The sequence below is a fragment of the Nylanderia fulva genome, unplaced genomic scaffold, assembly GCF_048542155.1.
Source record: "Nylanderia fulva isolate GAGA-0341 unplaced genomic scaffold, ASM4854215v1 Scaffold175, whole genome shotgun sequence".
Taxonomy (NCBI): Eukaryota; Metazoa; Arthropoda; class Insecta; order Hymenoptera; family Formicidae; genus Nylanderia; species Nylanderia fulva.
In genome coordinates this window covers 34,199-46,813 of record NW_028190001.1, presented here as the reverse complement: position 1 = coordinate 46,813, position 12,615 = coordinate 34,199, and the positions used below count along the sequence as shown (strand labels likewise).

Genomic DNA, 12,615 nt, shown 5'->3' with positions numbered 1-12,615 from the left:
GTCATAAGTACTTATGTAGCAGAGAGAAAGAAATGAGAGTTATACAATGTAACATCAATAATCTTATATATTATAATCTTATATATTATATATATATAATATTTCATTTATTTATAAAAAACATTTTATAAATAAGTAAAATATTATACAGACAATGTACAAGATGTTCAGTTTGTGCCATAACAAGCTTCAATCAATAATTATTACTCCAATGAGTATAATTCACAATAATTTTTATATAATATAATAAGTATTTGAATATATAAAAATATTTTTAAAAATTTGTTTTAAAAATTAATTGAAAAGAATATTTAAAATATTTTTTTATATTTAAAATATTCTTTTCCTCAATTAATCTTAAAAAAAAATATTTTTAAATATTTAAAATATTTAAAAAATACTATATATTATATAAAAATAATTGTTGATTATTATATTGGATTATTAATTGAATGAAGCTTTTAATATGGCTTTTAATACTGCTTGACAAGGAGAGAGCATCATTCCATCTTTGTCTCTCTTACATCGCATATGTAGTAGCGTCCATGTAGGTACAAACACTAAAAATATTAAATTTAATTTTTTTATTGTTTTGAATAATTTTATCATTAATATACTTATTTTCAGAACTATTTCAATTTTTATTTCATACTTATGTTTATATAAATTATAAATTAAAAACATATCAAAAATGTAATACATATTAATAAAATGCAAATACATATAGAAAATTAATTATAAAATGTCATCTTAAAATAGTTTTTATTTTTGTTCTTATTTACATATGCATACATATACAAAAAAATAAAAATAATATGATAGCCTTTTTTGCTGACATTATCTCTCAATATTTGCATCCGTGTGCTCACGTATTAGTGTTTGTACCTACATGGACGCTACTACATATGCGATGTAAGAGAGACAAAGATGGAATGATGCTCTCTCCTTGTCAAGCAGTCAGCATGTTACCACAGAAATTTCCCCTGCTCCTTATGAATCTAGTGAGAATCTTATCGTCCAGATATTTCATAAAATAAGTGACATAACTTCGTGAATTTTTTTTTAATATATTCTTTATATAATAAAGCAGTCCTCTAAAAGGCCGGATTTTACATTTTCGCTCTTAAAAATTTATAATAAATAAATACGGACTCGCGGCTAACCCAACCTTACCGTTCCTAGCTGTGCATTCCCCAAGTTTATTAAAAATTTTTATTTTTATCTTTTTTCATAAAATAGCTCTTTAGAGGACTACAAATGAGCTTACTGATTAAGAATATCCTAAATTTAATAAGATTCATTCAATATTTTCGCTAATATCTGGAAAATAAGAATCCGTAATTCCCGCCGGCCGATAGGCGTCCTCCACCATGTCGCCTGCCGACCCTTAATGAATTGAAGTTATTACAAATGTATAAAGATGTAAAAGTGTAAAAGTGCAGTGAAAAGTGTAAGGTGTAATAAAAGGTGTAGAGTGTAAATGAAAGGTGTGGATGATGAATGCTACAACCGTGTAGCGACTTATGAATAAATTCACCAGATCTTTGAAAAAGTAATGTTTATTCATTGAAAGTATAAGCGAAAGAACAAAAAGAATTAATATGTAACAAATAAATAAATGAATGTGTTGTTATGGAAATATTGATTTTTCTTAAAAACATTATGTATATTAATGAATTGAAGTTATTACAAATGTATAAAGATGTAAAAAGTGTAAAAGTGCAGTGAAAAGTGTAAGGTGTAATAAAAGTGTAGAGTGTAAATGAAAGGTGTGGATGATGAATGCTACAGTACTCCCCCCCCCAAGTGACGATATTCGTTGCGAAATGGACTTTCTTCTTCTTTGGGTGGTAGGTGCGTAAAGTTTTTCCAACAGTAGAAGAAGAAGAAGGATTTGAAGTAGCAGAAACAGGAGTTGAAGTAGCTAGGAACAGGAGTTGAAGTAGCAGGAACAGAGTTGAAGTAGCAGGAACAGAGTTGAAATAGCAGGAACAGGAGCTGAAGATCTGGTAGAAAGTTCAGTAGAGTCTGAGTTCTAGGAATGAAGGCTGGCTTGAGACGTTCTGTCGAAATATTGACAACTCTTCCTGAAACATTAACTGCAAATAAATGATCAGAGATACGTTTCTCAATAGGAAAAGGGCCAGAATAAGGAGGTTGTAGTGACTTCCTAATAGTATCTTCTCGAATCCAAACATGAGTACAATCAAAAAGATTCTTGTGAACGAAACGGTGATCTTTTGCAATGATGACTTGTAGGAGATGATCTGATATTCCTCATATGAATCCTGTGTTTTTCAAGAAAGATTTCAGGATCTGCAGGAAAATCTTCTTCAATGAAAAATTCTCCAGGAATACGAAGAGTGGATCCATAAAGAAGTTCTGCAAGTGAAGCTTTTAAATCTTTCTTTGAAACACGAACGTAATCCCAAAAGAACTGAAGGTAAAGATTCTACCCAGTTGGTGTTTCGTGGCAACATAATCGCTGCTTTTCAAAGTCCTATGCCATCTTTCCAGAATTCCATTTGAAGCAGGATGATAAGCAGAAGTTCTAATCCTTTGGCATCCAATTAGGTTTGTTAAAGCTTTGAATAAAGCTGCTTCAAACTGAGGACCCTTGATCTGTTGTATGCTGTATAGGAGAACCAAAACGTGCGTACCCAATGTGAATAAAATGTTGTAGAAATAGTTTCAGCAGAAATCTCAGAAATAGGAACAGCTTCAGGCCATCTGGAAAAACGATCAATCATAGTAAACAATAACGGGTAATTTTGACAAATAGGAAGTGGTCTCCAACAATGTCTAAATGCACATGCTGAAAGCGTTGATCAGGAATTGCAATCTTAATTGGAGAATTCTTGGGTGTGTCTTGAAATCTTCGCACGTTGACATGGAAGACAAGTTCGAGTCCATTCCTTCCCCACATCTTCTTCAAAGAAGCCAAATGAATTTCAATAGTAATTGTTTAGATGTCAATCTGCCGCTGGGGGTGAGCGAGTTCCATGAACAACATGGCAAAATTCTCTTGCGGTAAGAGTTTAGGAACATATGGACGAATTATTCCGAGAGCAATCACAATAAATAGGTATGGTTGATCCGAAAGATAAGTTCTTACAGAATGAGAATTTGAGGAAATAAAACTGAGTTTTTCATCTTTTCTGATATTAGCAAGTTCTTCTAAAAAAAACTATAAAAAGGCATAAAAAATTTTTCAATTCTGACAGAGAAACACAACTGAATTATTTTTCCAATAAGGTTATTTGTAAGAATTTGAGAAAATAAAGTCCAATTGTCTAATTTTTCTTGGTGAGTTTTTAACCAATTTTTTTTGAGGGGAAAGAAAATAAAAGGGTTTTTATGATATTTTTGAAAATCGGGGGTGCTTCCTTCAACAAAAGTCTGAAATTTTAAAGCCAAATAAATGCTAAGAATTTCTCTATCATGGGGTATAATTTTTTTGGGGAGCTTTGTCTATTTTTTTGAGAAAAATGCTATGGGTTTGATATGGGGGTTTTCCCCTTTTTTTTCCAAAAGCCCTTTAAGTGAGGCCCCCACAGCAAAGCAGAAGCACACAGTTAAATAAGTAGGAGGGGGTTTTAGGAGGTAGAAGAAAAAGGGGGTTCTCTTTACAATTTACCGAAAGCTAATTTTCCCCTTTTTTTAGTCCAGAAATAATTCTTTCTATCCCTCTTTTTGGGGACTGGGGCCTTTAATATTCTTTGTAACAGAGGCTTTTATGATTTTTCAGATCCTTGAACAGGGGGGGGACGGGGGGGTAATTTTGATTATTCCTAAATCGGGGGTAATTCATTGAAGGGTTTTAGGGTTTTGGTAAACAATAAGATTTCACTTTTGGGGTGTGGTTTAACTCCTTGTTTTGAAACAGTACCAGAAAGAAATCTCGTTTTTTTGGGCCGAAAAGACAATTTTACGCATGGGTTGTCATTCCCCCTTTGGGTTTAAGACGTAAAAATAATGCGGGAAAAATGAGCAATAAAGTTCTTTTTTCATCCTTTTGAAGCAATAAGAAAAGTCATCAAGGGGGACAAAAGGCAAAAATCAAAAATTTAAATAAAGAGGGCATGAGCCCTGAAAAGTTTGGGGCTTTTCGGGGTTTTTGTAAACCCAAAGGATTTCGACCAATTCAAAGCCCAAAGAGTCGTGACAGCTGTTTTTTTGAATCTTCTTTAGCGCGGTACGTGAAATTTCGGGTTTTTTAAATAAGGGCATTTTGAAAAATTTCCCCTTTCCAAAAAAGTGAAGAAGAAAATTTGAAAAATGAGTAAGGGATAACGATCCGGGATGTCATGATGAGTGCACGATAATCACCCCAAAAATCTCCAAAATTTTTTTTCCTTTTTAAAGGTACCAATTAGAGGGGGTGCCCCGGAGCTTTGAAGCCTGCAAATTCCTTGCTCCATCATAGACTTTTTTAATTCTTCCTTGCACCTTTAAGTTTTCAGGAGTAAGTCTTTGGGGGGCCCAAAATTAGGAGGGCCCCCCGTAAAGATATGATTTTCAAAACACCCTGTGTTTTTTAAAACCCAGAAATTGGAAAAAAAACGGGTGAGCCTGGAAAAATTTGGTTAAAATTTTGGTACACAGAATCAAAGGGGATGTGGTAAAAATTGACAAAAGTGAAACTTTTTTAATTTTTTCCCGTATTTATAGACCGGAACATTATCAACAATTTTTTTTTTTTTGTTTTTTTTTTTTTAAAGTCAATTAAAGGGGATTAAAAAAGACAAAAAATCGGGGGCCTAAATAGGACGTTTAATTCCGCGACACAAAATTTCCATTTGAATTCTCTCCTTAAACCGAGGTTCAAATTAAGTTTTAGAACCGTAAGTATTAATTGGAGTACCATTTGCGGGCAAAAAAGTTTTAAATTAGTATGCCACGGCTTCAATAAAACCTTTTAGGTAACAACGATATATCAGCGCCCGTATCGACAAGAAAATTCAAATTTGAATGTCTGTCCGAAATAATGAGGCGATTGTTTAGAAACACCGTCTAAGCAGCCTCATGTCTTAAGCGGCGTTTTAGTTTTCCTGTGAAGCCAAGAATGTTTTGGGACCATAGAACAAGGGTAAGTACATATCGTTTAGCCTTATCACCAAACTTTTTATGGTAAAAACAAATGATGTATCTTTAATATTTTTATTTGATTTGTCTTTGTTACCGCGATAACAATCTAAATCTTCTATTCTCTCTAGACCGGCTTTTGGAACGATCTCGACGACGAGAAACTTCAAGAGCTTCGATTCTTCGTAGCAAATCCGCGAAATCCGAAGATTTATTACTTGCATTATTGGAAACTTCCGCGACTTGCAAACCGCCGTCCCGATCAGCAATTTTAAACGGCTAATTCCGCAAGTTTAACAAGAGGAACATCCTCTACTACGGCTAAAGTCGTTTGAATTCTATGTGGTAAGCGTTGAAGCCAAATCATTTGCAAAACACTATCTGCTAAAGATCCTCCAGACAAATGACGAATTTCTCGAAGTAATTCCGAAGGCTTTTTATCATTAAGTTCAATTCCAGCTAATATTTGTCTCAAAACGTTTTTCTCTGAATCCGTAAGCGATTTATAATATTTTCTTTAAATAATTCTATTTATCTGTTTCAGGTGGATTTTCAATGACTTCAGATATGTTACTAAGGCTTGTTCATCAAGATGACGAATGACAGAACTATATTTAATATCATCTGATCGAATTCGATAAACCGTAAACTCACTTTCAATAGAAGCAACCAGAGTTTAGGTTGTTTATGCCAGAAAGTCGGTAGTTTTAATAAACGAAACTCATTTGAGTGAATTTGTAACATAGGATCACTCACCTGATGTCCAGTTTGAGAAGGTAAAATATTATATTATCTGATCCAACCTGATTTGATCCTCTCGCCAAATCCATATCAATCTGTGTATCCGAACAGGGTCTAACTGGTGATCTATCGATTGGCATTTTCCTCCTTGTTCCAGGAATCCGATAAAATGATTTGAGAATTTCCGTGAAGGACTAATCCGCCTCTGATGTTTCAAAGATCCGGAGAATGAATCTCTTAAAATCAGAATATCCAGGCAATTCTTCCAAGCGATGATAATATTTCGCAGACTTCAAATACGACGATCACTTGGCACTTATTCCGCATCAGCTTTTAAATGTGTCGGCTTTAATATCACGTCGGCTTTAATATCACGTCGGCTTTAATATCACGTCGGGTTTAATATCACGTCGGCTTTAATATCACGTCGGGGTCACCAAAAATGTAGCGACTTATGAATAAATTCACCAGATCTTTGAAAAAGTAATGTTTATTCATTGAAAGTATAAAGCGAAAGAACAAAAAGAATTAATATGTAACAAATAAATGAATGAATGTGTTGTTATGGAAATATTGATTTTTCTTAAAAACATTATGTATATTAATGAATTGAAGTTATACAAATGTATAAAGATGTAAAAAGTGTAAAGTGCAGTGAAAAGTGTAAGGTGTAATAAAAGTGTAGAGTGTAAATGAAAGGTGTGGATGATGAATGCTACAACCGTATGGTCATGATATAGGTTTGTTCGCGTCGCATGCTCCAACTTACTCCTTCTTACTCCAATGCGCTTGTATTGGTACGCTCCTCGAATTGGACCAATACGAGCGCATTGAAGTAAAACGAAGCAAGTTGAGGCATGCGACGCGAACAAACCTATAAAGACAAGGGCACAGATTAATAGACAGGGGGTCTATTCTTGAAACGAGGACCCTAGATATCGCATGCGATATCGCATTCGATAGCAAAAATGGTATTCTCGAATGAATGAGATGTATCGTATGCGAGAAAATATCGAACAGTTCAATCTCGAGTGGGTAAACCCCATGCGATATGTAAGTCGCATACGATAAATATAGTAATAAAACCGCTGTTTTCAAAAAAGTGAAGTTATCCAATGTAAGAGAGGTTAATTAAATTTATAATTGCAATGGATTTAGCATATCAAAATGCTGTTCAACTTCATATTGCTGAACAATTAGAAAATATTTTTGATTATAATGAAAGACAGCGTTTTCACATAAGGGATGATCCATTTCACTTATCAGAGCGACAATTTATAAATATTTTTCGATTGAAAAAAGAAACAGCAAACAGGCTTATTAATATTGTGGAAGACAATTTATAGAACCATCACGATCTTCAGCTTTGGACGCCACTGTACAAGTACGTACAACAAATGCAGAATAAATTATTTGTAAATTATTTAATATAACTTATTTGTAAAATTTTTCTAGGTTTTAGCTGCATTGTAATATAAGCATAAAATTTAAGTATAATTCAATGTAGTTACTTAACACTTTAATATATTTTTTATAATTATAAGAGGTACCACTCAAAATCATTTTCCCAAACTTTTTCCCCAATCATTTTTTACTATTAATTCAACAGAATTAATCTTCAATTTAGACTCGTCGAATAAACCTTTCGAATACATTTATAAAATCCAGATTCTGCTGTTGACACACCCTATAAGCATTATAACATAAATTGTAAAGATACACATATTGTACTTCATAAAATTATAAAATATAATTTATTTACACATTTAAGTTTCTACTACACAACTAAGCTATTGTTTATAAAAGAAAGAAAATCTAGAATATATTTGTAAAACATCTGAACACTTACTCTTATCTGAAGTGTGCCAGTCAATACTTCATAATTATATTTCTTTGCATTTAAAGGATTTCCTGGACCAATGACATCGTTATTCCAAGTTGCCAGAACATAAAACGATGATGTTCATCATGCTTAAGCATGGAAGCTCAGCTAAGTGTCCAGCTTTCAACTTCTTTTACAGATATTACATCACTTGCAGTTTCAGATTTTCGTAATATAAATAATGAATAAAAAGTATAAAAAAACCACATTGTCACCTAGAAATCAATTAGAGAAACTTTTATACAGTTATAAATTTTTTATGAAAAAAAATCACTTATTTTATTAGTTGCACACAAATAAACTGAATTATAGAAAAAAAATATCACTCCCTAATAATAACGGTTTAATGTGTACATACTTTTATTTCAAGATTTAATTATAGAGATAGAATCAGAGAATATATATATATATTTCTTATGTATTAAATTATATGTATATATCAAGAGAAAAATGTGCACAAGAAAATATAAGACTGATAGAAATTTATCCAATTGCTATATTTTGTGACGACCAATGTCAGCAGACTGGCAGATGTTGCTGGTCTTTTCCATTCATTCATGCCATAATTACCATTCTATTTACATTGATCATTTTGTTTTTTCTACAGCTGCTATCAATTTATTCTTCACAGATGTTTGTCACAATAATCATTCAGTACACAATGCAAGACAAGACTTTTCTTAACGAAGTTAATGATGTTGCGTAATCATAAGAGAAACTCTTGTGTGTAATTGTTCACTGCTTTTATTTTTTCACATAAACGGACTCACTAGCTATAGCATAAATTTGTGATTTTAACCAGAAGATGCTCTTTCAGTACTGATGAGAGAATTGCTACGACAAGCACTGTTATGAATTTACTTATTTTAACTCTCTGTCCTATTTGGGCCTTGTGCAATACCAAGTATTTATAGTAAACTAGACTAGACTTATATCTTGTGACAACTTATACATTACATTTTCAGACCTCCCATAAGGATTAATCTATTGATTCTTTACAGAAAAAATTTAGTAGCACCAAATATTTAAATTAATAGAGTATATTCATAAATTTTTATGTAACTGATATAAATTAATATGTATGTGTGACAAGATAATACTTTATTATCCAATAAATATGATGGAATATAAGCAATTTATAAAAATAACAAGTATATATATAATTATATATTTGATTTTATATAAAAAGTAATGATAATATCGATATTTTATTAATGTAACCATACGTATATAAGTCCTCAGGTAGTTTTGCAGAAAGCTGGCACTTATCCATTGTCAATATCTAGATTGATGTATCAAATGGATAAAGACATCGACTGCTAATGCTGGAAGGAGCAGCCAGAAGGGTGCCAATACCACTTTCGCTGGAAGTGACCACTCAGGTGCCTCTAATTTTGAACAAATCAGGATCTGAGCACATAGTTTCAGGAGCACAGCTGTTATATACCATACCTGAAACAATAACATTGTTACTGCATACTGAAAGGTAATAATTTTTCTTTTTTTTAATTAAAACTGAATGTTTTTTTTATAACATTATTGCACCTCCATATTTCTAAATCCAACATTTTATAAATTGTATATACATATATACATGCAAAAACAAATTTGGAATAATTTTAACTATGCAAAAGAAAGTCTACATCTTGTTGAACTGCGACTTGAAAATTGACCAAATACTTGCCTCTCTGTGCAAACTATTGAGACGTCCGTCTTGCAATGTGAGATCATGTTGAAAATAATGTACATAAGAAGAATGTTGTTGTAAAGCCACATTGGAATGAAAACAATAAACCAGTTCCATTGTATTCTTTGGTCAAGCTTCAGGACTAGCAGGACCAAAAATATTAACAAATTAAACCACGTGAACAAAGCGCGATGCAAAACAGCCATTGAAAGACAGTTAATAATGTATAACGATTCTAAAAGATTATGCATTTGTGCATAATCAATTATTTGACAATTGTAACCTTTTATAGCCAACGGTATATGAATGATAAACCATATTCCCAGATAACCAAGCGTGCGATTCCTGCACAAAATACCGCTACTGTACTATTACTGTGCCGCCACGAGATGGCAGCATACGGAGTAACCGTATGGTAACAGTACAAAACCAATACGTGATATTGTAGTACAGCGTATCATCATTGTACCTGTACTACGTATTAGTGCGTATTATCGGTACATATCGTACAATACAGTTTGTACGAACCGTACCTTACCAATACGGCGTATACAAATATGTAAGGTACGGTTCGTACGAACTGTATTGTACGATATGTACCGATAATACGCACTAATACGTAGTACAGGTACAATGATGATACGCTGTACTACAATATCCCAGATAACAAAATACTTCCACGGTACCGGTACGGAGAGCGTACGTCGTATTTATGTATCAGTACGGTACCTACCACGTACGTGCGTACCGTAGGAGTACATTACCAATACACCGTATTAGTACGCGGTACGGCTACTGTAGCGCCACTGTATCACCACTGTATATTGAAATAAAATTTTATCATAGGCTGTACTCTTATAATACTAGTATGGTATCAGTACGATACCAGTACAACATCAGTACAGTTCCAGTACAAAAAAGGATTTTCGTACACGCTTCCTCCTCTTCTTCCCCTTTTCTTTTATTATTTTATAATTAAAAAAAACAGTAAAATCAATTTTATAATTAAAAAACAATTATTTATTTATCTCATATAAAAAATACATATAATTTTTTAAAAAGTTATAAATATATATATGCGTATTTTATATGTTACAATGATGTAATAATGTATATGTATAAAAAAAAATTATATATATAATATATGTACAATACATGTTTAATAACTAATATATCAATTATAAACGCAAAGTACATTTATTTAATTAAATTATAAATTAAACTATTACCGCTGAAACTACTTGTAACAAGAAAATCCTACACTGGAAAAAAAATTTTGTTGGATTAACAAAAATTCTGTTCGAAAATGGACGAAACGGAATTACTGGTTGAATCTACCAGAATTCCTTTTAATGCAACAAGTATCTACCAGAATTCCTTTTAATGCAACAAGCATCTACCAGAATTCCTTTTAATGCAATAAGCATCTTGTTTGTACAACAAATCAGTTTATTGGTGCAAATAAGATATTTGTTGTATTAAAAGGAATTCTGGTAGATTCAACCAGAATTCCGTTTCGTCCATTTTCGAACAGAATTTTTGTTAATCTAACAAAATTTTTTTTTCAGTGTACTCGATCTTATTTAAGTCCTATTATTATAAAAAAAGCCATAAAAATAACAAAACGCTCGTGTATAATTTAAAATTAATAAACCTGAAAAATAGGCCAGATAACGAGCAAAAAATTTTTTTAGATGTAGAAATAATTGAACTTCATCATACTTTTATAATACAAATAAATAAGTTTCAATTATTTCTACATCTAAAAAAATTTTTGCTCGTTATCTGGCCTATTTTTCAGGTTTATTAATTTTTCCTATTATTATTTTGTTTTTGGGGAAAAGGCCCCATCCCCGCCTTTTCCTGTAAGGCACAACCAAAAATTTGCTCCTCTATATCTTAAGCCTTGTGTCCACGATCCGAGAATTTGGTCCGAGTTCTCGGACCGAGAAGTTTGTAACCAATCAATTTGCAGCTTTTACAGAAAAGCGGCTATTTTATTGGCTACAAACTTTTCGGACCGAATTCTCGGATCGTGGACACAAGGCTTTACCTGAAACAGAAAACAAATAAATTAATTATTTGGTAAGAGCAGTCGCCCGGAAAGTGAAAGACGCGGGTTCGATTTTCCCGCTTCAGCGACTTTTCGGACCTATATTTTTCTCGCTTATTTCCCCATATGTAAGTTTCGAAATTAATTTATATGTGGAACTTTGGGATCTCAAATTGAGATACAGTTTCGTTTAATTAACTTTTCGTTTCCTTGGCTCTATTGCCCGGCTTAGAAGACAGCATACTTATATTCTTTATATTGAGAGCCGATAAAATATTTATTTCTAAATAAATTAATTATTGTATAATGCCAAAAGAACGCGACAAATATATTGCGACAAGAAATATAACATATAAGATTAATAAAATATATAGAAAATTGAAAAAAAAACCGCGATCTCTTTCTCTCGAATGATTTCTAATCATCATTAAATAAAAAAGAAATTATCAATTTAATTGATACACGATGTTAGATATTCACTGCAGATATTTGATAAATTAAAATAATATGTAAAAAGTATAGAATTTAACAACGAGTTGGCGCGCCTCTGTGCGCAGGCCTTTAGTTAGTCGCGCCGACGTCTCGTTGCTAAGTTACGAAAATCGAGCCAAATGCAACAATTCCCATCTTTCTATATTATTTAACAAATTATTTAATTATTGTATAATACCAAAAGAACGCGACAAATATATTGCGATAAGAAATATAACATATAATATTAATAAAATATATAGAAACTTGAAAATAAAATACCGCGAATCTCTTTCTCTCGAATGATTTCTAATCATCATAAAATAAAAAAGAAATTATCAATTTAATTGTTACATTCTGTTAGGTACTCACTGCGGATATTGATAAATCAAAATAATGATGTAGAAAGTATGGAATTCCTCGAGATAACTTCGCAAATATCGGAGGCACAAAATACACGTCCGTATGGGCTCACGTTATCGCAGAGAAAGAGCGAAAAAACAAAATCGCCGCGCTAGGAGGATCTCGTTAAGTCACTGCACACATCATGCGCGACTTAAGGCGCCAGCGTAGTTAACCAATCAGAAGATCCTAGTCCAAAACTAGCCAATTGGCAATGTGGATTGGTAGCATATATTGTCCAACCGTGCTTGCGTTAGTTGCGCGCGTAAAAATGGAGCTTTGATACAATTCAGA

The 12,615-nt window shown here is 32.4% G+C and overlaps 1 protein-coding gene, 2 long non-coding RNA genes and 1 pseudogene across 4 annotated transcripts; 2 read left to right on the top strand and 2 right to left on the bottom strand.

Moving 5' to 3' along the window:
• The first annotated feature begins 5,206 nt into the window (after positions 1 to 5,206).
• Positions 5,207 to 6,070, top strand: LOC146723684 (uncharacterized). The gene is made up of 3 exons (XR_014924434.1): positions 5,207 to 5,430; positions 5,630 to 5,861; positions 5,984 to 6,070. It is a non-coding gene; the product is annotated as an uncharacterized LOC146723684 (long non-coding RNA).
• A 1,214-nt stretch (positions 6,071 to 7,284) lies between these two features.
• On the bottom strand, positions 7,285 to 8,455 carry LOC146723683 (uncharacterized; annotated as a pseudogene). The gene is made up of 4 exons (XR_014924435.1): positions 8,291 to 8,455; positions 7,676 to 7,923; positions 7,377 to 7,513; positions 7,285 to 7,288 (listed from the first exon to the last, which is right to left on the bottom strand). The product of XR_014924435.1 is annotated as an uncharacterized LOC146723683 (transcript).
• A 506-nt stretch (positions 8,456 to 8,961) lies between these two features.
• LOC146723681 (transmembrane protein 60-like) lies at positions 8,962 to 9,601 on the bottom strand. Its single transcript, XM_085481340.1, is given in 3 exon segments — positions 8,962 to 9,160; positions 9,393 to 9,421; positions 9,424 to 9,601. Coding segments are annotated over 3 exon segments (384 nt in total). The 3' UTR covers positions 8,962 to 8,983.
• LOC146723682 (uncharacterized) lies at positions 8,966 to 9,478 on the top strand. The gene is made up of 2 exons (XR_014924432.1): positions 8,966 to 9,194; positions 9,343 to 9,478. It is a non-coding gene; the product is annotated as an uncharacterized LOC146723682 (long non-coding RNA).
• Positions 9,602 to 12,615: the final 3,014 nt, after the last annotated feature.